This window comes from Hypomesus transpacificus, chromosome 6 (genome assembly GCF_021917145.1).
Source record: "Hypomesus transpacificus isolate Combined female chromosome 6, fHypTra1, whole genome shotgun sequence".
Lineage (NCBI taxonomy): Eukaryota > Metazoa > Chordata > Actinopteri > Osmeriformes > Osmeridae > Hypomesus > Hypomesus transpacificus.
Genome location: NC_061065.1, coordinates 14,659,023 through 14,681,550, shown reverse-complemented (window position 1 = coordinate 14,681,550; position 22,528 = coordinate 14,659,023). Strand labels below are relative to the sequence as shown.

At 43.3% G+C, this 22,528-nt stretch overlaps 5 protein-coding genes across 7 annotated transcripts; 4 read left to right on the top strand and 1 right to left on the bottom strand.

The window, feature by feature from the left end:
* The first annotated feature begins 2,906 nt into the window (after positions 1–2,906).
* Positions 2,907–5,123, top strand: myct1a (myc target 1a). Of its 2 annotated transcripts, XM_047021914.1 has the most exons (3): positions 2,907–3,226; positions 3,542–3,791; positions 4,281–5,123. In XM_047021914.1, the coding sequence occupies exons 2-3, from the start codon at positions 3,728–3,730 to the stop codon at positions 4,823–4,825; spliced, it is 609 nt and encodes a 202-aa protein (XP_046877870.1). In that variant the 5' UTR covers positions 2,907–3,226; positions 3,542–3,727; the 3' UTR covers positions 4,826–5,123. The 2 variants fall into 2 exon arrangements, with proteins under 2 accessions (XP_046877870.1, XP_046877872.1); XM_047021916.1 differs by lacking the exon at positions 3,542–3,791.
* Positions 5,124–5,638: 515 nt separating this feature from the next.
* Positions 5,639–12,095, top strand: serac1 (serine active site containing 1). Its single transcript, XM_047021917.1, has 17 exons — positions 5,639–5,843; positions 6,159–6,256; positions 6,449–6,485; positions 6,617–6,759; positions 7,232–7,321; positions 7,968–8,099; positions 8,310–8,431; positions 8,613–8,741; positions 8,881–8,994; positions 9,088–9,250; positions 9,430–9,580; positions 9,695–9,830; positions 9,963–10,063; positions 10,239–10,336; positions 10,547–10,729; positions 10,948–11,091; positions 11,236–12,095. The coding sequence occupies exons 1-17, from the start codon at positions 5,839–5,841 to the stop codon at positions 11,367–11,369; spliced, it is 1,980 nt and encodes a 659-aa protein (XP_046877873.1). The 5' UTR covers positions 5,639–5,838; the 3' UTR covers positions 11,370–12,095.
* A 245-nt stretch (positions 12,096–12,340) lies between these two features.
* gtf2h5 (general transcription factor IIH, polypeptide 5) lies at positions 12,341–13,566 on the top strand. Its single transcript, XM_047021908.1, has 3 exons — positions 12,341–12,416; positions 12,689–12,769; positions 12,928–13,566. The coding sequence occupies exons 2-3, from the start codon at positions 12,735–12,737 to the stop codon at positions 13,106–13,108; spliced, it is 216 nt and encodes a 71-aa protein (XP_046877864.1). The 5' UTR covers positions 12,341–12,416; positions 12,689–12,734; the 3' UTR covers positions 13,109–13,566.
* A 98-nt stretch (positions 13,567–13,664) lies between these two features.
* dynlt1b (dynein light chain Tctex-type 1b) lies at positions 13,665–14,896 on the top strand. The gene is made up of 5 exons (XM_047021907.1): positions 13,665–13,772; positions 13,968–14,009; positions 14,224–14,347; positions 14,460–14,537; positions 14,650–14,896. Exons 1-5 carry the CDS (start codon positions 13,746–13,748, stop codon positions 14,718–14,720), a joined length of 342 nt encoding a protein of 113 aa, XP_046877863.1. The 5' UTR covers positions 13,665–13,745; the 3' UTR covers positions 14,721–14,896.
* A 104-nt stretch (positions 14,897–15,000) lies between these two features.
* On the bottom strand, positions 15,001–22,290 carry tmem181 (transmembrane protein 181). 2 transcript variants are annotated; one of them, XM_047021906.1, is made up of 17 exons: positions 22,021–22,290; positions 20,460–20,563; positions 19,964–20,031; positions 19,583–19,673; positions 19,173–19,294; positions 18,889–19,005; positions 18,608–18,688; positions 18,398–18,497; positions 17,974–18,104; positions 17,784–17,875; positions 17,636–17,693; positions 17,393–17,495; positions 17,179–17,230; positions 16,994–17,076; positions 16,759–16,848; positions 16,604–16,670; positions 15,001–16,500 (listed from the first exon to the last, which is right to left on the bottom strand). In XM_047021906.1, exons 1-17 carry the CDS (start codon positions 22,149–22,151, stop codon positions 16,416–16,418), a joined length of 1,575 nt encoding a protein of 524 aa, XP_046877862.1. In that variant the 5' UTR covers positions 22,152–22,290; the 3' UTR covers positions 15,001–16,415. The 2 variants fall into 2 exon arrangements, with proteins under 2 accessions (XP_046877862.1, XP_046877861.1); XM_047021905.1 differs by lacking the exon at positions 22,021–22,290 and adding an exon at positions 21,142–21,262.
* Positions 22,291–22,528: the final 238 nt, after the last annotated feature.

The following is a 22,528-nucleotide window of genomic DNA, read 5'->3' as shown; positions in this document are numbered from 1 at the left end:
ATTGATATATTAGCAGGGTATCTTCTTTGGGGCAGGGGTGACAAAAGAAAGGGCAGTTCCAAGCAGTCATATAACCTATAGTATAAGCTAGCCTACACTAAAACTTTGACACTACGCTTTGTTGGTAAGGTTTGAGGAATTTGTGTTGTGATAATAAGATGTTATGTCCTTGTCTTTCTTCAATTCCAATGCAGTTAGCTATGTTCCCAGGCACAGGAGTTTGAGTTGCAAGTCCAGACCAGAGCAGTGTCGTGTAGTTCAGAACGGCCTACACAGCAGCAGCAGCAGCAGCAGCAGCAGCAGCAGCAGCAGCAGCAGCAATGCTGACTCCGACATTTTTACGCAGCGTGTATCTCGGGGTGACCTCTATCGGGCGGGGCCCCACAGGACCGGGCAGAGTGCGGCGGAGGATGTGGTGCGTGGTAATGCTGCAAATGTCTGAAAGAGAAGGTGCAAAAAAAACATGATGTGAAAGGGATTTCCTAAGCCTCGTAGCCCCAGCGAAAGCACACTTCTGTCTCTCTCTTATCTGATCACACCTAGCTCTACAAAAGCGTGTAGGTAATCTTCTTCAGGCGCTGTCAGCACTTACAGTAGCCTACTGAAATCGTATTAGCAATTGTTCGTTCCCTACCTGTCTGTCGACCCCTTTCCCTTGACACTAGCAGACAGACTGACAAATAACATGGAAAGTGGCCTCTAACGTGTGTGCAAATGGTTCGTTCGTGCATGAAACAAACAATTCCACCTTAGTAGGATAAATTAGGCTATTTTTCAAATTAATCTGCCTGCATCATCTGCTGCTGTATACAGCAGTTACGCCGAGACAGAAATCCCAGTTTGTCCATTTCCTATGAAAGTGATACGAATTTGTTAACTGAGATTCCTGAGGAAGACTTTTAGCAGAAGTGAACAGAATGTTCAGTGGATAACGACTCCACCTACTGTTCCTTAGTAGAAGACAGCCTACAATGTGGAGACCGGGGTTATGAAGGCATTTCACGAAGGTTTTTCTTTATGACCTAATTGTACATTGCTTTCATCTCTACGGTTCCACAGCTTTCCATCAAAGCTCAGTTCTGTGAAGGCTAGATGTTCAGCATAAACTTAGCATAAATTCCTATACACAAGTCTACAAAACATTGCCAAAGAAAAAATAGGATACTTCTCCCATTTCCCCCATTCCATCTATCTAAAATCTGCCCTCCAGAGCATGTTATTAGTTGTATTTTTATCTGGGCAGGATAGCAGGATGGGTATGTGTCAGGCCTATGAGGCTGTGAAATGGGCAAATCAACCACACTTTGTGTGTGTGTGTTACCAATTGGATCCTGAGCAATACATTGGAACTTCATACAATGCCCGGTTTGTGAGATTATAAAGCTACAGACACACACACAAACAGAAATTCCTGAAGTTATAATTAGATATGTCAGCCATCATACATTATAAATGATTCAGCCATTCGAGGCTTTATAAAAACCCACTTGTGCACAACAATCCTGCCATTGTATAGCATTTTGTTTATTTAGGCGGGGATATCAAATCCCATAAACCTACTACCTCAGCCACCCACACCCTTGAACAAACCATCACAATGACCAAACAGCCTTCAGAACAATACTAATCAACTAGCGTAGGTTTGAACTTCAGCTGTAGCATCAACACATTCTTCTCTATAGAAGATTTGCTGGACCTCCCAATCACACAATGTGTTAACAAATCACACTACATGACCCGCCCATGTGGGTGTAACGGCTGTTTCCTTTTTACGGCCTTTAAGACGGGGCAACAATTAAAGGAAGTCTCAGCTGCAGTGTAGGTACATGAGCTTTTCCATTTGCTCTCTCCTAAAAGGCCCCAATATGAAAGTTACTCAACTTCCTTTTCCCTCATCAACCAACCACATCGCAGACCTAAAGGGGTTGGTTAGGGGTTAACAGCGTTCAATAGAAATTCCTTGTGGCTTATCATAGGCCCTGGTCACAGCGGTATAATAGTCACTAGCCAAGTCTTGTTAGATCTAAGAGAGTCTGAGAGGGGAGAGGGGAGGGAGCCAGAGGTGTACAAAGCGAAATCTTGGTTGTGGTTGCTTCCCTGTCTTATCAGAACCAAGTGTTTTCACTGGACCTCTATGACCAGAGCGTTCCAGACAGCATATAAAGGAACCACTCACTATCCTGGCACCCTCTGTGGAAAGACTGAGGTTACTCCCAAAGAAGCTGCAGTGGAGGGCTCTGATATCCCCAATTCTCCATTAGATGTTTTTGCAGCATTAAGTAACAATCGTGTGTTATGGTTTCTGCGTGTTATTGAGCTTCTGTATTGAAGAGTGTCACTGCTCTGGCCTGGTCTGGTGTTGCCTGACATATTTAGCTCAAGCCCAAGAGGGTAATTGGTGGTGTAGGGATACTGTCGCCTGTGGTCTTTTCTGCGGTGTATTGAGAAAATAAAGATTTTTGTTTTTACATGTTTATAATTTCTGGAAAAATGAGAAATATGAGAGGGTAGTGGATTGTCCCATGACGAAAGCACAGGACAGGGAAGGTTGGAGGTTGAGGGGGGGTGACTTTGTATCTCATTAATCAACTTTCAAGGAAATGATGGGAGGGGAAGTGAATGCACCAGGTCCCCCTCCTCTTCAACCCACTTCTGCAGGAACTCTGTCCAGTGCAGATAAGAGGGCCTCAGAGCTAATTTTGCGCAGGAAAGCAGGAAATGTGACAGTGAATTTTTCCGCTTCCACAAACAAGAAAGCCGCCAGGCTGGCCTTGGAGGGAATCCTGTGTGCCTCTGGGCTGTAGAGAGAGGGGGAAAGACAGTGTGTGGGTGTGGGTGTGGGTGTGTGTGCACGCCTGTGAGAGAGAGAGAGAGAGAGAGAGAGAGAGAGAGAGAGAGAGAGAGAGAGAGAGAGAGAGAGAGAGAGAGAGAGAGACAGACAGACAGACAGACAGATATATAGACAGACAGAGAAAGTTAGCGACTTAGGCAGATCGAGAATAGGAGAAAGAGAGGGTGCAGAACACAGAGGCAGGGAGGACGGGGAGAGTGAGTGAGTGAGAAAAGAAAAGAGGGATTGACAAGAAAGAGAAGAAAGACAGAAAGAGAGCCAAGGAGAGAGTGTATGCGTAACGTTCTCTCCTCTACTTCTCTGAAAGCACTGAGAGCGTTATGGCTGACAACAACACAAACCTCTTTCTGGAAATACTTAAACCCTTTGATGTTGGTGAGTTCTCTATTGCTCTTTCCACTCATGCCCCAAGAAGGTTCTTAGTTGCCACATCTATTCTCTTAAACACTCTTTATTAAGTAATACACAGTAATAAGATATATACATTAAATTATTTTTGAAACTGAAAACAATGCAACTGCATGTATTTCATCACACCTTATAGACCAGTGTGGACACATAAGACTATGACACACTAAAGTCAAGAGTATTGCACTGTCCTGACTATTGTGTGTTTTTCCCCTCCATCTTCCTAAATGTCATTTCCAGATGATCCCTGCTTAATGTCTGCTATATCCCTTTCCCCAACAGAGAGGAGACAAAAAAAAGCTGGAAGCAATTTGCTTTACACTTTATGAAAATGAACTGTAGCTAAAGGAAATGTTTTTTTTTGGACTAGCTTCATTCCATTTCGATGAACCCCTGGTCCTTCATTCTCTCTCTCGTTTCTCCTGAACACATGTGGCAGCCGTTGCTTTCAACTACAGACTACAGAGTATGTTGATCCCTATTTTGTGGGAAGGAGATGCCATCAGTCAGCATTCTCTGGAGGCTTGCGCTGGTAAACACCACAGAGGAAGCACTGATTATTTTGTCTGGAGGTGCCATCTTGCAAGACTGTTGGCAGAGAAGGCTCGACGATTTAACAGTCAAGGATAGCTACTACTAGGGGGCTTTAAAATGGACATCATTGCTTTTGGTTATGAAGCATTTCCCTGTACTTGTGAATGTGAATACCCATGCCCAGTTGTCAGTGATGGTCACATTACTCTCTGAAATGTACAAATATCTAAACCTTAAGATTTTGCCTGTTGAACTCAAAAGATTGATAATGTGCTACATTACTTGTCAAGTCTTAAGAGAAACCGTTCCTAGATCTACAAACAAGAGACTATATCATAGGAATGGACTGACTGTTCAGTACCCTCTCAGTTTTAAGATCTCTAAAGTCTGCTCAAACTCATTGTCAGTGTTCCCTTTCCTTCCACTCTCTCTGCTGTTTTCTATCTCTCTCTGTTACTCTCTTTGTCTCCCTTGATCTCCCTCCCAGTTTCCCTGATCATAGCCTTCTGTGTGTCCATGGCTGTGGGTCTCCTCTTGGGGGCACTAATCTACGTGGTCCTGACCTGGATGTCTCGACGCAAAGCCGGCTCTGTCAGCATTACCCGCCGGCCCCCTCGCCCGTCCCGCGTCTCCCCCCGCGCCCGCCCTGGCTTCAACCGCAACAGCAGCTACGACCGGCGCAGCAACAACAGTCTGGTCAGCGCCGCCTTCAGTTTCCACCGCCAGGCCTCCTCCCCGGACCAGGCTGACCCTCTGGGCCGCAAGCCCAGCTTCAGGGCCTCCACCTTCCATCCACTGCTCCAGTGCAGCCAGATTGCCCGCGAGGCAGAGGAAGGGAGCCAGACCACGCTGCCTCGGACTCCGACTCTGACCACTTCAACTGGGTCCGCTCAAATCGCAGCCCAGGCTGCCACCCCTCCCAGGCCAGTGTCTTTCTGGAGCACTAGTAGTCTGAGAGGGTTCCATGCCACACAGACCCCACCTCCAGCCTATGAGAGCATCATAAGGGCCTACCAGGAGACCTGCACCTAAGGGTGGTGTGGATGTCACTGTGGGGCTGTTGACTGTTGACAAGGCCTGTGGAGTTTATGGACATTTGTAGAAATAATGAGAAGCTTTGGTGCTGTGTGTGTCTATGCGAAATGCATGTGTGTTTGTGTGTTGTGCGGGTAAGAAGTGGTGATGTCAATGGTTTGTGAAGATGAGGTGTGTGCGATAAATTCAGTGTATGTGTGTGTCATATTGTGGTATCACATTGATTTCCATCACAAATTCAGGAGTATGTACCCGGATGATTTCCAATTTAAGAGGTAACCAAGACATTGACCAGCTCTTCATGAAACAAACACGGTTTGCAATAACCAAGGAAATCAAGAATATGACAAGAATTGCATACCAGGCAATTTACTAAATACCATGGGAATGTGATTATGAAGGTATTTTTTGTGTGTGTATATTTTGGATGGAATTGACTCGACGATATGATTATAAGTTATCAAAATAAATGTCTGAAATTGTTGATATACTGGTAGTTCATCAAAGAATGTGAAGGTAAGCTAGTAAACTGGAACATGAATGTGTCCATATTTGGTTTAGATATGGTGTCAGCTCTAAGGTCTCCCCCGTACAGGAAACCCTGTCACTGTTTCCTCAGGAGGGAATTATTTCACTGGCCTGAAATGAAAGGTCAGGTTCCTTGGTGTCAAGTTACTGACCATCACTGGAAAACAGTATCCATTACAGTATTTTGACTACAGATTACACACAACACTGTTGAAAACTGAAACAAAGATAGGCCTACACAAACACACACACAAACTCCTTTAAATGCAGAAAAAAATATTTGACCATTAAAGCTACCATTAAAAATACTTCGAATTGTTACGGTAATCTTTGCCGCGCTTTCTGTTGTTTACGGTACGTGACGTGTTTCGTGAGACCATTGCATTAGTTTGCCATGTTTTTGAGGACGCCGCTAACAGTCGAGGTCTAATTGGAGGGAGTCATCTAGGCGCCCAAATCACTGTAATTTAGCTAGTCACCAAATGAGGTAATGATGTATAAAACGTTCACAACTTTATGTACAACATCAAGTGTCAAGATATCAAGATAATGCATGACAAACTAAGCTAGCTAGCAAGTTAGCGTAGCTTTCATAACATTTCAGTAGCACACAGTGTCCACACCACACAAAACAAGATAGCAATCACGTGTGGTTGTCAGTAAGAATACTTTGCTTGTTTGATCCAGATAAAAGCAGCTGTAGACATGACGGAAGTCCGTTTTTGGTACGACAACTTTAACTGGTGATTTTTTTATACTGCTAGGTATCTAGTACAAGGGTTTGTCCTTGTTTCATATGCAGGTGGAAGATGTCTGTGGCTGCGCTTCGAATGATCCGCTGTCGGCGACTGAGCACCACTGGCCCGAGTATGAAGAAAGTCTTGCCCTGGAGGGACATACGTACGTTGCATTGGAACTGTGACCCATGGCTAGTAATGTATCCTTATGGTTAGGCATTGAAGCTAGTATAGACAGACTGAAGATATTACCAAAAGACACTGGTGTTGTGTGTGGTCACCTTTCTCACTAAAGACGGCATACATTATTAGTATCAATGTCCTCATTAATGGACTTATTCTTTTTGACATTTAGCGAAAATTGCTAAAGTCACCGGTGCTGTTGTGTTGGGGTATGTCAAATTGACTTGACAACGTTTTTTTCTGTATATATATATATATATTTTTTTTTTTTTTAAATAAATAAAATAAAACCTCCTTAAAAGCTTTTCTGGTCTGACAATGTCTGTCTATCACCCCCCAGGGGCTGTGTTTTCATCACATATGAGGTGGTGACCTTGAACAGAGCTGTGACTATTGATACGCAAGCCATTCTGCAGGAGAAACAGAAGTCCTACATATACCTGCGCCCCACGCCTTCAAAGGAGCAGGACAAGATAAGCACAGGTACTGGAGGATTCACCTTAAGCTTTATGACAGGTCGTATGGTGGTATCTCGGATAGCACGCATGTATGCAGTAACATAACGTACAGTAGGCCTACATTACTTTATTGTTTGTGCTAACTGCTCTGTGTTACGCCTGCCACGACACAACAACAAATACGGTTTCAGTAAATGATTATTGAAATCAATAAAGCGCCACATCCAGACCAGGTGTCCATCTTAACAATCACTCCCTTCCTTCCCCTCTCTCGCTCTCTCTCTCTCTCTCTCTGTGTGTCTCTTTCTCTCTCTGTGTCATTCATCTCGTCTGTTCACTAATCTCACTTCCGCTGGTCAAGGCTGACTTGTTTATGAAAGAAAAAGAAATAGCCTCCTGCCAAACCAAGCCAAATTAAACAATTAAATTATGCATGCTTACATTATGAAAGGTGAAAATGTCATTTAAATATTTGCTATAGATTTGTATTGTTTCAGGGATCACAAACAAAGCTAGGAGAGAACTTCACAAAGCAGTTCGTACATTTCTGGAACTCTCCTCGAGGATTCTTCTTCGACCACTCGATGGTAAGAAAAATAACATAAAAAATCCCTGCTGATGTCCGATAACTGTATTTTGCCTCACCACAAACAGGCAGGCTTCTTATTCTGAGATAACTGGAAAGCAGAAGTCAGTGATGGAAACAGAAATATGCTCAATGTTGCAAAGAGGAACTGAAGTCCAGCTGTGTTATTGGAGATGGTCTTAGACAGACTTTTGTAGTTTTGTTGGTGAGCCTCAGGATGCACCTGTCCCTTCGTCTCCGTGTGTGTGTGTGTGTGTCTCCATGTGTGTGTGTGTTTTGTTGAATTCAACTGTTGGGCTAACTACCCCTATCTTTTATGCATTTGTTAGACTTCATGAAGTGTGATTTGTATTGTATGACTACTTTGAAAAGATCACACAGAAGAAAAAAAGTCTAAATGCTTATAAGGAATGTCATATTTTGAAACTTCACAGTTTTCCAATTGAAAGCAGCCCGATTGAACGGTCCAGGTTGGCAAACTCTTTATCTAGGTTTATTGTATAATAGTAGCCTTCTGTGGTAGTTGTTAGAATCCTAGGGTTTTCTTTTGTTTGGTAACTATTTGTGATTTACATTTAGACACCATGGTGTTGAGCTTATGGCTTGATGTATATATCATATTGATATTGTGTCTATGTGTATTGTAGAACACCTGAGTCGTGTGGATGCAGATCCCCATGAGGTGGCACTGTGGGTTCTGTTGAAAAGGACGCGGTCCAACACCAGGTCTGTCAGACTGCAGGCAGTTCAGGACCTGGCAGGCAACCACCACTGGCATGGTGAGGAAGACCGACAGCCACCACACAGCCTCATGACCTTTCACCTCCCCATCCCACCTCCCGCTTCCAACTCTTCAGTTTCTTTCTCCAACACTTTTCCCGTCACGTCGGTTACAGCCACCATCCGAAATGTCTCAGTTAGCTCGTTCTCCTACTGTTGTGACAGTAGGAGAACGTGAGCTCGACGTCACACACAGCCGTGTGTTGCAGACTACCAGTTCCAGACCGCGGCCCAGGTGGTAGACCAGCGGACGGTGGTGGGGCTGGCACGCACCCATCAGGTGGACCGGCGCTTCTTCCTCTCCCCACCTCTTCTGCCCGAGGTCCAGGATGTAGGTATCTCCTCCTTTCACAACGACTGTATCTCTGAAGTTCCACGTATCTCTTCACTTGTTTTCACAGACAGCGAACAGTAGATGCTCGCGCACGCACACACACACACACACACACACACACACACACACACACACACACACAGAGGTTGGCTGATGAGAGGTTGCTCCCTCTGCTCAGGGGTTTTCTGTGGAGGATGGCCTCAGGCAGCTGCTGGCGTCTCTGCCCCAGTCGGAGGTGGACGCGTGTGTCCAGTACTTTACCTCGCTCGCCCTGCGGGAGAGCAGTCAGTCGCTGGCGACACAGAGGGTAAGACACTCACACACACTCATGCAGTTACGCATGCACACACACACTCTGAGGTGAATCAACTCTTTTAACCCCTTCACACACATTTGCCCATATACCTGATACAACCTACTTGTGTGTGTGTGTGTGTGTGTGTCAGGGTGGTCTGTGGTGTTTCGGGGGGAACGGCCTCCCTTATGCTCAGAGCCTCACTTCTGTCCCCTCTGAGAAGGTGGAGTCCTTCTGTCTACAGGCTCTGGTTCAACACTCCAAGGTGAGGACCTCACCGGTCTTTATAACATGTTGCATCACCTGTTTACCACTTCTAGTCTCAGAACTCGCCCCAATCTCCATGTCCCTCGTCCAGGTACAGAGTCACTGTGACCACATTGTGGCCAACGGGGGTCTGCAACTCCTCCAGAGGGTCTACCAGCTTCGCAAAGACTCCCAGAAGCTCCAGAGAAACATTGTACGCATCATTGGCAACTTGGCGCTTAACGACAGTGCCCACCAGGCCATCATACAGTCAGGTAGGTGAACGCCACTGATCACTGACCGGCCAACAGATCCATTCCTCTGCGTTTCCGAGGTCTGAATAACATGAATATTGTATGGAATATAGTTCAGTGTCATGTGACTTTCGTCCACAAATACAGGAAAGGTTCAAAGTGAAGTTAGTTTTGTCATGTGTGGTGGTGTTGTTTGGCAGGTTGGGTGCCTGTCCTAGCAGAGCTGATGCAGTCCACACACATCATGCAGGCTTCCCATGCAGCCCGCGCCCTGGCAAACCTCGACAGAGACGCAGTGAAGGAGAGGTACCAGGATGGGGTTTATGTTCTCCACCCACAGTGTCGCAACAGGTACTGTGAGGTCTTCACCACTGTCATCACACATAGGAATGTGTTTCTCATCTTGATATCCAGTATACACAATATAGCATATCAGTCTATTTGTTGCTCTTGATTCTTGTTCAGCCAGCCAATCAAAGCGGACGTGTTATTCGTCCATGGGCTCCTGGGGGCGGCGTTTAAGACATGGCGGCAGAAGGATTGTGATGTGACTGAGGAGGAGAAGGCGGTCATAGAGGACTACACAGAGTGCTGGCCCAAGGTAACCACTGCTGCGTGGAATGACTGTGTCATTACATACAGACATGACATCAGTTTCAATGATCTAGAAGCGTGCACATTCTAATGCTTACTCTTTGCTTTGTGATTGGCTCCTTTTTGTCTGTCCCCTTAGTCGTGGTTGGCTGAAGACTGCCCTAACCTGAGGGTTCTGTCGGTAGAGTACGACTCTCACTTGAGCGACTGGAGGTCCAAGTGTCCTGCTGAAAACCAAAGGTATCTGTCTATATATTTGTATATGTACAATTATATTTTGGATTGGAAGACTTCGGAGATGTTTGTGTCTCTTTTTTCAGTATTTTCTACTGTATGGGTTTTTATATATCACTTATTGCAGACTGCTTCTGATTATTCGACTCCATGCTCCGTGTGTGTGTGTGTGTTTCTTCAGGAAGTCTTTGGCCTACAGGAGCAGAGAGCTGCTTAAGAAGCTCAAGTCGGCTGGGGTAGGAGAGAGGCCTGTGGTCTGGGTGGCGCACAGCATGGGAGGTATAACACACTGGGTCGTCACATGATTCTGCTGTTCAAAAGAAACAATATCTTCGATTTTGGAATATATTAGTATTTTAGCTTCATAAACAATAATATTGGTTATGGATTTTAAGGATGTTCCCAACTTTTGAAATGTTATGACACGGTTCATCTTGTTAGGCAACCAGTAACAGCACACCCAAGCCCATTGACTGATTTTCCCCCTAGGGCTGTTGGTAAAGAAGATGCTACTGGACGCCGCCAACGACCCGGACCTCCAAGACCTGATGAAAAACACCAAGGGCATCATGTTCTACAGTGTTCCTCACCACGGAACCTTCATGGCTGAGTACTCGGTCAACGTCCGATACCTCCTCTTCCCCTCTGTAGAGGTCAAAGAGCTCTGCAGAGGTTCGTTTTAGGCTCAGACAGACATGACAGAAATGTGATGGGGTTTAAAGACATATTGAATGTGTACTGTTACCCCCTGGACCATCAACTTTGATTAGGATCTGTAGTGAAAACCCCTCTGTTCTATATCTGTCGATCAGTTAGAATTGGCATTGTAGCTAGATGTTGTTGCAAGGTCTTCACCTCACTCCCTTATTCGTCGCCCTCTTCTGTTCCAGACTCCCCGGCATTGCGTGACCTCAATGAGAACTTCCTGGACATAGCCAAGAACAGGGACATCAAGGTGCTGAGCTTTGCCGAGACTCGGCCCACCACTATTGGACCCATGATCAAGATACAGGTGGTGCCCCCACAGTCAGCAGGTAAGGTCTCATTTCTGGAATAAATATGTGCAATGGAGTGAGGGGACCAAGGGAATGAACCACAGATCACGGTTGTAGTTTTAACCGTTTTGATCTTGAGACCGTTGACCCTTCTCCTAATCCTGTGTCTTCCGCCTCTTCCAGACCTGGGGATCGGGGACCTCATCCAGGTAGATATGGATCACCTCAACATCTGCAAGCCTGAGAAGAAAGACTCTTTCCTCTACAAGCGCAGCCTCCAGTTCATCCAGGATGCGTTGCAGGGCTACGTCAGCTGATGAACACTGATGGGGTCCAGACACTTGAATAAGAGGTGGGGGTATGTTGGGGTAAGGCACCACCCCTGCCCAACCTACCTGCCAATCTTAAGAAGACCTAACTGCCTCTCTTTTGGACTATTAGTAGAAAGATTTTGATCATGGTGTTCATAGGAAATATTTTGTGGTGACTTGAGAAATGGCTGGGTTTATGTTGGATAAATCCAAGGTGCTCCAAATGTTTTCCATCAGAAGTCATCCTAAGAAAAAGAATACATGAACCACTAATAGATCATGTTTTAGGAGATTGTTTTTAAACATCATCTTGACCATGTTTACAATCAGTAATTGAGTGGATGAAAAAAAATCTAATTGTTCCATTTTGGTCTTTTATCTTAATCATGTAGTGATTTTAATACTTCAAACCCTCTGCACATGCTTTTCTAAGTATAGACCGCACTGAATTGCCATGCCAAGTCAATACGTGAATTGCAAAGTATGAATTTAATTTGTCTATTTTTAATTTATCTTATATATGTATGATACATAACCTTGTTAAGTGCCATGATGTATGTCCTCTCAAGCCTTACCTCAGCAACTAAAGTATTATGTCAGGTTGATTTTTACTTAATCTGACACTTGCTTATCAGCTCCATTGGTTTTCTCTGTTAACAAGAAACATTTTGTGCATAGCATTACCATCAATATTCCTGTCAAATAAACGGGCTGTGCAATACTAAATTATAATCATTGTTTCATGAATGTTCTCATACATCGACAGTGGCTCACCTGTTAAGAGTGCGTACCACGTAGGCTGAGGCCTCACCTGCATGACCTCCTCTTGCACCCCTACATTTCCTGTCACTTTAACCCAATACATCAAAAAATGCCGTAAAATACATAGAGAAAAAATATTTTCTCATACCAGCACATGGCTGAAAATATACCCATAGTTGGGTCCTTAAAAATGTGTCGGTGTTTTGTCCCTCATGAGACCCCATACATCCCAGAATTCTTAGAGGCAACGTTAGTGAGAAGCAGTGAACGTAAACAAAGCCAGCAACACAGGTAAAACGGGAGACAAGTTTATTAATAATTGCATATAAGTAGCAGCAGCTGTATGTTGTTCATACGAATAACCATGCGTGTGGTGTGGCATTAATTAGCTTGCTTGTGCTAACTACATTTGATCACAATTAGCAACTCACAAATTCTGGAATTGCCTGCAGTTCATGTAGCTTAGCCACTCCGTTTGACTTGTTTCTGGTTAGAAAGACAATCAGCAAATTCACATCTCTATATTTTCTGAAGGAACGGTATATTTTTTGTTGTCCTTTTAGCTGGGTCCCATTTTTATTGCTACCCAAGTCCTGTCTGCCTGATAAAATGGTCAACGTACTCAAGGGTGTCCTTGTTGAATGGTAAACCTAAAGTATTATAATCTATATTCTGTAGACTATTTACATGTATGCATTTAGCAGAAGCTTTTATCCAAAGCGACTTCCAAAACAAAGAGGAAACTAGACTGTTGTATGTTGTTCTACATAGCGGTATTTAATCATCCCCCACACCCCAATAGTGACCCGGCCATGAAGCAGTTTCTACTGTACCTAGATGAAACGTCAGCCCTGGGAAAGAAATTCATCATCCAGGACCTGGACGACACGCACGTGTTTATCTTGGCTGAGGTGGTCCATATCCTCCAGGAGAGGGTGGGAGAGCTCATGGACCAGAACTCTTTCCCCGTCACCCAGAAGTAAAGGAGAGCAGAAAACTGTGCTCGTCTAGAATTAAGGACAATGTACCTTTGACAGCCAGTCTTTGCTGACTGGACGGATCTTGTGAATTGATTACATTGTTTGCAGCAAATTCACTATTTATATTGGGTTAAGAAACACCCTTTAGATATAAAAACATTGAACAGCATTATCCTTTACATGCATTACATATTTGCATTGCTGTCAGCACATGTATCAGTGGTAGGAGAGTTTTTATTGGGATTTACGACTCGATAGGTTTGTTCATATAATTGATCCAGTGTGGATGTAATTTTTTTCTGCATAAAACAAATACGCTTTGATGGTTGTGAGATGTACTCACCAGTAGAGTGAAGATGCAACCAGTGTTCACTGTTCTCTTGGTGTGTTGTAAGTGCTGACTTTAATACATAACTCTTTGGCTTTTCAAAAACGTGGAATAAACTTTTGATATGCTTGTAGTTTCCGACTGGTTTTGACCTTATACTTCAATAAATCTAATTAAATGCAAATGCCCTGTACATTTTCAAGCACGCATCTTCCTCGTGCGCCCCCCAGCCTGGGCTCTACTAATCTGGCATAGCAACGTTGATTGACTGCGTAACGGGAACTGCCAAGAGCAGCTGGCTAGCCAGTTATCATGGATGAGTTTCAAACTGGAGAGGAGGTTAGTGGACATAACATCTGTTTCAATAATGTGGTTGGATGAATAGCGAATTGTATGCACACATATTCTGAATATAACATACTGGGAGCTATAGCTCTAGTAATCTGGCTAACTACAATTTTGCTATTTTGCTGACGCTCGGTCTGTAGGCTAGCTAACTAGCTCTAGCTAAATCATCTTTTGTTTCTGAACCAGACTGCCTTTGTCGTCGACGAAGTGAGCACTATTATCAAAGAGGTAATTAGATATCGAGAGAGTTACCATTTATGTCCCAATATGATTCATTTATTTAGACCGATTTCTTTCATTATTTTGCTAGTCTTCTGTGATAAACATAACCTATCAAGTTAAACCCTTCCCGTTGCTAAGGTCATCAATAATGATACTGGTTGCTAGCCAGTTTCCTAGTCGTCACGGGAGGGGACCTAACTCGGTGTGAATCTGTATTTAGTCAGTTGAAGGAGCTATTGGTGGAAATGCTTATCAGCATAGCCGAGTGAACCAGTGGACCACCAATGTAGTGGAACAGTGCCTGAGCCAACTCAGCAAGCTGGGCAAGCCTTTCAAATATATTGGTATGTGGTCATGTGGAAAGACTTACCTACACTACTGCGTTCATCTGCAAGACAACATGACATATCCACCTCTTCAGTCAATTTAAATACACTTACTAATGTGTCTCAACAGTGACATGTATCATCATGCAGAAGAATGGGGCAGGTCTGCAGACAGCCAGCTCATGCTTCTGGGACAACACTACGGATGGTGAGAGTCTGGCACTGTCTCTCTCAAACATAATCCTGATACCTACACTACAGGTCTCAAACCACATGGTGTTCAAGATGGAACTCATCCTGGTTGTCTTCTGTGCTTTCAGGTAGCTGTACGGTCAGGTGGGAGAACAAGACCATGTACTGCATTGTCAGTGTTTTTGGCCTGGCAATCTGAACTCCTTACCTGCACAGACCAGACACTAGTGTTCATGAATTAACTTTTCTGTGTATCTAACCTGCTGGCAATTTGACCAAAATGTTCCCAAAAATCTTTTTTTATACCTTTTCCGGGCCTTAACATTGTCATGTTAAGATTTGCTACAGTTTGATTAGATTATTTTCTGTTTCCAACAATTTGTCCTTTGACTTATTTATCAATGATATGCACATCACACCTAGATATGTTTAGTATAAAACTACAAACACATTCTGAGTTTGTTTTAATGAATACTTTACTGGATACAGAATAGTGCTTTATTTACATGTGGTATTTACAGTGCAGACAACTCTTTCTATTCTCTTTCGATTTCTGTTCAACTCAAATCAAGCTCCTCCAAGGTCACGTTTATATTATTGAAAGAATTTCAGTCACAAACACTCACATCAAAAATATTTACACCACTTGCTAGACCTATTGAGTGAGAACAAGGCACAATCTATCAGAATGCGTTCCATCAACATGTCCACCTTTTTCTTTTCATCCTCAAACGTTTTGCTTCACACTTCAAATGACCAATGCCTTTTACACCTTTTACCGATTACAAATGCATGTATTTCTTTTTGAAATGTAGTACCATTTTATATGAAAAACAATGAGTCAATGTAATAGGTTGGTTAGTGTGAGTGGAGTATCGATAATACAGTTCAGATTTAAAAATGAAGGAAGAACATAGTCCCCCTTAATAAAAAGGCAGAATGACTTGTTTGAAGAATTGGCATGAAGTACATTCGCAGGCCAACGGTTTCATACAAATAAGCGCAAACAGTGAAGCATTCATGAGACAGTTCATTGGAATGATGTCCAAAGTCATTCGATTCCTGTTTCAGGAAAACGAAAGCTGATGACAACAATGAAAGCCAAAACAATACAATATCAAAAGCCATCACTGGGGCAAAGGTAGAGTACATTCCCAAACATGGAGTGCAATCATAAAGCTGCTACAGGTATGTAAAGGTTGGCAAAGGAGAGGACATATATGTAGTCATACCAACTCCACTTAAGGTACAATGTTACTATAGTAACATGGGTCACACTGGACGTCCTCAGGGGGTATCAACAAAATACTCTACAATTAACTACTGAACACATTAAATATGTGGATCAAGATATGTGCATGAGTCATAACAGTGGCAATCTAGATTTCTAGAAATACTCCCCTTAAAAATGGCAAAACAACGCAAAGACCAAGCACAGACAGATATGATAGTGGTTTGACACAATTTCAAAACAAACATTGATAACCTTTCATTTTCTCTATAAATAAAAAAAATCCTATCATCATTATTGGCACTGTTCCCTTTACCACTGTTCATCTATATCAATTAGAAATAAGGAAATGCCAGTCATGAAAAAGGGTAGTTTTGATGTGGCTAAATGTAGTTTCCTTTCAAATTCCACCGAAAGTTTTGAACTATGAAATGCTACAAAAACTTTGTCCGACACACCTGCAATATTTTCCTTTCAGTGAAATTACATTCAAAAGACTTTTCAGTTTTCTATTTAAAAATATAGTTATGTACACTTACAGTATATCACTATTTGCATAACCTATGCAAACACTCCTTATTGAACTCGGGTGGTTTGTTAAATACACCACCTGGCACCTCAAACATGACAGGAGAGCAAGTGATGCTCCAATCAGAGATCACATCAGTCAGTGTCGCTCTCATCCTGGTACTTGGCGGTTGCTTTGATGGCACGGCCATTTTGTAAAGGCATTTCCTCGTAGTCGCTCCTTAATAAAAAATAAAAAAAAGATGAACAGAGTGACAAAGTGGAACATAGTAGATGAACGCTGAAGGGTTAGTCAAGGATGTTGTACAAACGAGATCACTCACCCATATATAACTTCATCATCAGAGTCATTCAGCATAGAGAAAGCAGGATTGTCCTTCAATTGGGAATCTGGGGAACAGATAAGTAGTCCTAATGTCATACATTTCTGGGAGAAATGACAATGCGTACACGTATGTTTTCTTCTCAACTGACTTACCATAAAGAGCATTTTTAGAAGGTGAGTACACAAAAGCTAATGTGTATAAATAAAAGTTGAGCAGGCCGTAGAATGATAAAAATTCAGCTGGTATGTCTGGAGTTAAGGAAATGTATGAAAATATAATATAACATGAACATGGCATAGCATAATATGGTTGAGGTTTTAAACTGTTTTACTGTACACAACACTCATAACAGGTCAGACCGCCCAATGCAGTCTTAGTAAAGGATATAGTTCTGGTAGTGGGTAGACAACTCTGCAACAAAGTTGTCTTGTAGAGCCTTGGAGCCAAACCGGAGGTACAATATGACCATACTAGGGGAACAGAAATGGTTAATGCATGTCGAGACAAGGTCACAGAAGACAAATAAAACAAACTTACAGACTGATGGATAGATACTTTATACAAACACATACCTTATCACAAGGACCACAAATGTCAGGGCAGTCAGAAACTTCAAGCGCAGATCTAGTGCCCAAAAAATGAAGAAAATACATTTTGAGAAAAGTAGTGTCTTTAAGAACTTCACTATAACTTAAATCAGCAGGAATAAACAGGTAACCCGTAGTGAAAGTTAGTGACGTGAAAAGGGATGGTGGTTCTGTAGAACCCATGTCAACAGTAGCCTACCTGTGTACGGCATGTTCTTGAGCTCAGAGCATGCTCGGACAATGAGGAAGATCAGGTACAGGATATACAGCGTCACCACAATCAGGAAGAAGATCTTCATACCCTGCAAGGAAAACGTAGACCTTTAATGAAGAGGTCGGACCAGCACACAAAACAACCCACGTGAAGAAAGTAAAAAAAAACATCACATAACTTGCCGACTAGATATGCTATTGAATAATTGCAAAGAAGAGTTTATTTTACCTGGAAGTTTGATATGTCAACTTTGTACTGGTAGGTTGGGTCCTGGAGTTCATTGACTCTGTAAGTACAACAACGTGGCATTTTAACACACTGATGAACACAGAGAGGTGGTAAATTCAACAGAGACATTGGCAGAGTCCAGACTTACGTCTGCCAAATTCCCAGTGTCACTGCAGAAAGCCACAGGAGGCCTACGACCACCAGCTTGGGCAAGTAGAACGTCAAACATTTCCTCTCACCCTAAACAAAACACATGAACGATGAACCCAAGATGTCAGTAAGGGGTTGATGAACCAAGCACAAACATGGATAGGCTTTAGGTTGGAGGCTGGACCCACCTGAACCCTGATGCCATGGTAGACACAGAGCCAGAACAGTAACAGGGCACACAGGAAGAGGGCCTGGAAGAACGCGTCCAGGGTTCCTGGGAACCAGCTGTTCACCAGGAACGACAGAGGGAAAAATGGATCTGAAACCCAAACATCCACAGTCAGAACACAGGGATTAACCCAAAGACTTGGGAGGTTGTGCTAGGTGTCAGGCAGTTACTGTTACAAAGTACATTGAGTATGATTTAGTAGTACAACACACACAGCAGACAGAATGAAAACTAGTATCCAGTCAAAATTCAAAGAAAACAAAGGCTTAATGTCAATCGACTACAGTACACTGTTGACTACACTGACTACATACACACTGACTACATAACTTGCATAGTGCGACGACTGAGAGAACCTGGATAAAGACAGAGAATGGGCTCACCGTTGTACAGCAGAAGGAGAGGCAGCAGGATGGACATCCACTTCTGCTCAATGCCCCAGTCCCTCATGGAGAACTTCCTTAGTGAGTGGGCAAACATGCACTGGAACACACAACAACAGTCAACAAAAGTCAGTGCACACATGCATAGGAGGTCCACTCACAGGCGCGTGGACTCACGTGCACGCACAGCCCCACACAGACATCCCTTACCGTCACCATGAAGGTCAAAACCACAAAGACGAAGCGGAACCAGATTTCCACTTGCGAGAACAAGGGATTATACATCTTCCACTGTGGGAGAGAGACAGAGCGAGAGCGAGAGAGAGAGAGAGGGTGGGGGAAAGAGATCACTGTCACTCCTCAGGTCCAACTTCAAAGACACTTTTATCTGATGAAACAGCGATAGACAGAACGATGGGAGCGAGGGAGAGCGAGAGAGAGCGAGGAAGAGCGAGAGAGAGACCAGTGTTTGCTGGGCTGCAGCAGCTTACCATAAAGTTGACTTTGACGTCGTAGGTAACATTCTCTAGGCCTTTGAAGCTCACGTTAATCTGGTACTGGGTGTAGTTCAGGTAGCCCAGGTGTACCACAATGATCTCATCACACTTCTGCAAGGGCACATATGCGGGGCAAAAAGCAAACGAGGATTGGAAATACTCATATGAACGGCTTAACTAATAAACAAAGAAAATATCAGCCCAGTGCCGTGTGGGTCAAAGTTTGATTGACGACTGCCAGAGTGATGAATGGATGGCTCATTGGGCTTGACACGTACAGCTCCGCAGTGCAGCGTGCGTGGTTTCTGATGCACGTTGTTACTGATGTGCATCACACTGGCGTCCTGCATCACTCCCTTCAGCTCCACATTGATCTCAAAGTGCTGCTGGAAGTCCACCACTGACCAAGGAGCAAGCACACACAGCACACGGTGTCACACAGCTCCTCATTACACTCAAAAGGGAATATTTTGCTTGTCTCCTAGTCGATCAATACAATTATAATGGGTTCTGTCAGCAGATGCTTTGAGCCGAAGCAATGTACAAGGGGCTGGATTTGAACCTGTGACTCTTCCACTAAGCTATATACCCCCCTCCCCTGTGAAACTTAGGGTTAGGTCATCTGTTTGCCCCAAAAAAGGGTCTTAACTCCAAGCTCAAGCTGAAGTACTTTTTCATCAGGTCTCACCATTGCTGTGTTCCACCTGCATCAGGCAGGTGAGCCATAGCTGCTGGTTGTAGGTGGTGAGGGGAGGAGACTTGAGGTGAAAGGGGCCAGTCTGAAAACAACAATTACACATCTTATCATACAAGCTAAGCCCTGTGAACAGGAGAGTGAGATGCATGCAGCCACATCAAAAGGCATGTATCCTGTTTTTCTGGGCACAGAAATGATGAAGAGACTGGAAAGTTATTTTTGGATAGGGCAAATAACTGGTGCTAAAATTAGAATCAAACACATGCATTTTGTGCTTAAGTGGCCGCAACTGTGAAATCCATGACTGGAGTACGACAAACAAAGGTTCATTATTCCCTTTCTATGTTCCTTCTCACCCCTGGTTTTCCTTACCTTTATTGAATGGTTTTTGACAAGCAGTTCTTCCCCATTGTATTTGGTCTCTGCAATTATGCTTGGGCCTAAAATTGAAAGAAGAATGATTCAACAATGACACACAAAGAATGATCCCAGTGTACACAGCAAGCTCCAAAACGAGTATTACTTCCTCAGAAAGGCACTTCTGTCCGTTTACTGAGGTTGTTAAGGTGCATTGTAAAAAGAAATCCCCTCAAACTAAAGTGTAATGTGACCCATAAGGGGCTTTCTGATGTGTGACGTTACTACCTTGAGGAATGTAGCAATATTTCTGCAAACGTTATCAGTCAGGGAGTTGTCTGTCAGCGGGTTTTGATTATATGGGCCAGATTAAGTTTACATACCTACTCAAGTTTTGCTCAGTTTTACAGCCAAATTAGTCAATAGGATTACAAACCAATTCAGTCTTTTTCTTGTCAACAAAGCAATAAATGAAGCCTAAATTCGCTCAAAGAGTTATTTCTTTCCATACCTTCAATACCGATGAAGACTGTGAGGCTAAAGCAGACCAAGAAGACCACGAACACAAGGACAAAATGTCTTTTGGAGAGGGTGTAGAGCCGCATAGGGGCCAACCTGTCACAAACTCAATGTCAGAATTGCACCTCTATCTTTCTTTCACATACTTTCACCCACCCACTCTCTCTCTCTCTCTCTCTCTCTCTCTCTCTCTCTCTCTCTCTCTCTCTCTCTCTCTCACACACACAAACACAGTTAACACATGTTTTACTTGGGTATTGGGAGATCATTAGCTAAAGACAAAAGACAAATTCGAATTTCAACTGCTGGAGGCTAAACTCTTTTTGCACCTTGTATTTCAGCCAGGTGTGGCCTGTTGGCTGTGTGCACTGGACAAGCAATGGAAGAAAACTGTAAAACCACGAGCCGACGCTAAAATAAACAGACAGTTAACCAATCCTATGGTTGACTATTGAGTTAACAGCAGCCATGGAAAGGTAGCTGGTTGGCGAACCTAAACCTGGTATCGCTACTGCACCAGCATTTGCAGACTAGCCAGCGGTGCTGACTGAACATGGAACAGACACACAAGCAAGCAGCGGGCAGGGAAACCCAACCATTCGGCACATAACCGGACATATCAGAATAAAAGTAACATATCGTTGATGAAGACAGACTTGAACTGACTAACTTACAAATCCATGTCGTTGTTTTATCACCCTTGAAAGCGAGATAAAATAACAAATGTACAGAAAGAATCCACATCCGTATACATCAGACTCTGCGACAACTGGAATGCTACGTCATCGTGTGGGTAGGAAGCAAAGTCACGTGGTTTCGTAGGGAAAGGGGGCACTATGGGTGGCAGTTCCTCCCGCACGATTGTAAATCTTAGTTAGTGCAGTATTGTCTTAATAAATAAAAAACACTAATGTACAAAATATCATACGTACATAAAATCGTATACACTGTCGCATAACTAACAAGGTCAAATGCACAGGCTGCTTTTTATAGCACGAACCTTTGCAGTTTTAGAGGGTTCGCCTCATCACACTTGTTGCCCTCTGTAGGCCTTCATCAATAAGGCATTTTCTATTGGTCGTGGAAACCCACACCAACAACCAAACCCAATGCTATACAAAGTCAACGCATCATTGCAATATTGGCAAAAAAGTGTTTTTTTGCCCCCCCCCCCCCCCCCCCCCCCCCCCCTCAAAATGACTAAATTAAACATGTACAGCTACAATGCATAACACTGCGGTGGTACGTGCATTGACGTTGCATACAACCATGTTGAGTGTTTATAATAGCCTATTGTTTGTGTGTGCTTGGATGTTATGTATAATGTAGGCCTATGCACGCCTACGTGTCTACAATGTAGACCATATTAATTGATGTAGGCCTATACATTTGAAGATGTATCTTATATTTATGTAAATGTGTTGGTCGCGTGTTAGATTAAACACGCAGATTACATAATCAATAAATGGTTGTTTAATACATAAAAATGGTTGTTTAATACATCGTGAATGACATACAATGAAATAGGTTTCATGTTAGGGTAACAGCCAAACCTGTAAAATCGATCGTCTCGATAAGGTGTCAAGTCTTCTTTTAATTCGTTGTAGGCTTCCTGTATCTTTTTACAGAAATATTTCAGCTCGCTATAGAGAGGGTTTTCTAAACCCGAGTAGTCGGTGTCCATACTGCCGGTGTCTGGTGCCTGAAAATGGCGATGGGAAATAATCCGCACCCTTTAGAAAACAACACCGGTGTATTTCTTTTGTGTTCTCTAGTTTAATTGAAAGTGCAGTCAAAGCTTTTTTGTTTGTGCAGGTCCAAAGAAAAACCCCACTAAAAACGAAGAGGGGGCGGAAGCGCACATACAAATACAGGGGTATGGGTCACGTGGATAAAAATCAGCACCAAGGATAGAGACAGCTCAGTGAACAGCGCTCTTGATGCATGACAGTTCACTGCAGTAAGGCAGATGTGTTCAGCCCAATAATATCGACTGTAGTAAATATTTTTTATAATGGTTTAATTGCTTGATTACGTAAGTGTCATGTGTAATGTGTAATG

Bases quoted from the DNA above. Each gene is read 5' to 3' on its own strand.
- serac1 (XM_047021917.1), top strand. The intron at 8,432-8,612 runs GTAGGTATCTCC...CCCTCTGCTCAG, and splicing joins TTCTGCCCGAGGTCCAGGAT to GGGTTTTCTGTGGAGGATGG. The intron at 8,742-8,880 runs GTAAGACACTCA...TGTGTGTGTCAG, and splicing joins AGTCGCTGGCGACACAGAGG to GGTGGTCTGTGGTGTTTCGG.
- gtf2h5 (XM_047021908.1), top strand. From the start codon at position 12,735: ATGGTCAACGTACTCAAGGGTGTCCTTGTTGAATG. The intron at 12,770-12,927 runs GTAAACCTAAAG...ACACCCCAATAG, and splicing joins AAGGGTGTCCTTGTTGAATG to TGACCCGGCCATGAAGCAGT.
- dynlt1b (XM_047021907.1), top strand. From the start codon at position 13,746: ATGGATGAGTTTCAAACTGGAGAGGAG. The intron at 14,348-14,459 runs GTATGTGGTCAT...GTGTCTCAACAG, and splicing joins CAAGCCTTTCAAATATATTG to TGACATGTATCATCATGCAG. The intron at 14,538-14,649 runs GTGAGAGTCTGG...CTGTGCTTTCAG, and splicing joins CTGGGACAACACTACGGATG to GTAGCTGTACGGTCAGGTGG.
- tmem181 (XM_047021906.1), bottom strand. From the start codon at position 22,151: ATGGACACCGACTACTCGGGTTTAGAAAACCCTCTCTATAGCGAGCTG. The intron at 20,564-22,020 runs GTTTGGCTGTTA...AGTTTGTGACAG, and splicing joins CGAGACGATCGATTTTACAG to GTTGGCCCCTATGCGGCTCT. The intron at 17,876-17,973 runs GTGGGTCCAGCC...TGTTTTGTTTAG, and splicing joins ACCATGGCATCAGGGTTCAG to GGTGAGAGGAAATGTTTGAC.
- myct1a (XM_047021914.1), top strand. From the start codon at position 3,728: ATGTTGATCCCTATTTTGTGGGAAGGAGATGCCATCAGTCAGCATTCT. The intron at 3,792-4,280 runs GTAAACACCACA...TCTCCCTCCCAG, and splicing joins TTCTCTGGAGGCTTGCGCTG to TTTCCCTGATCATAGCCTTC.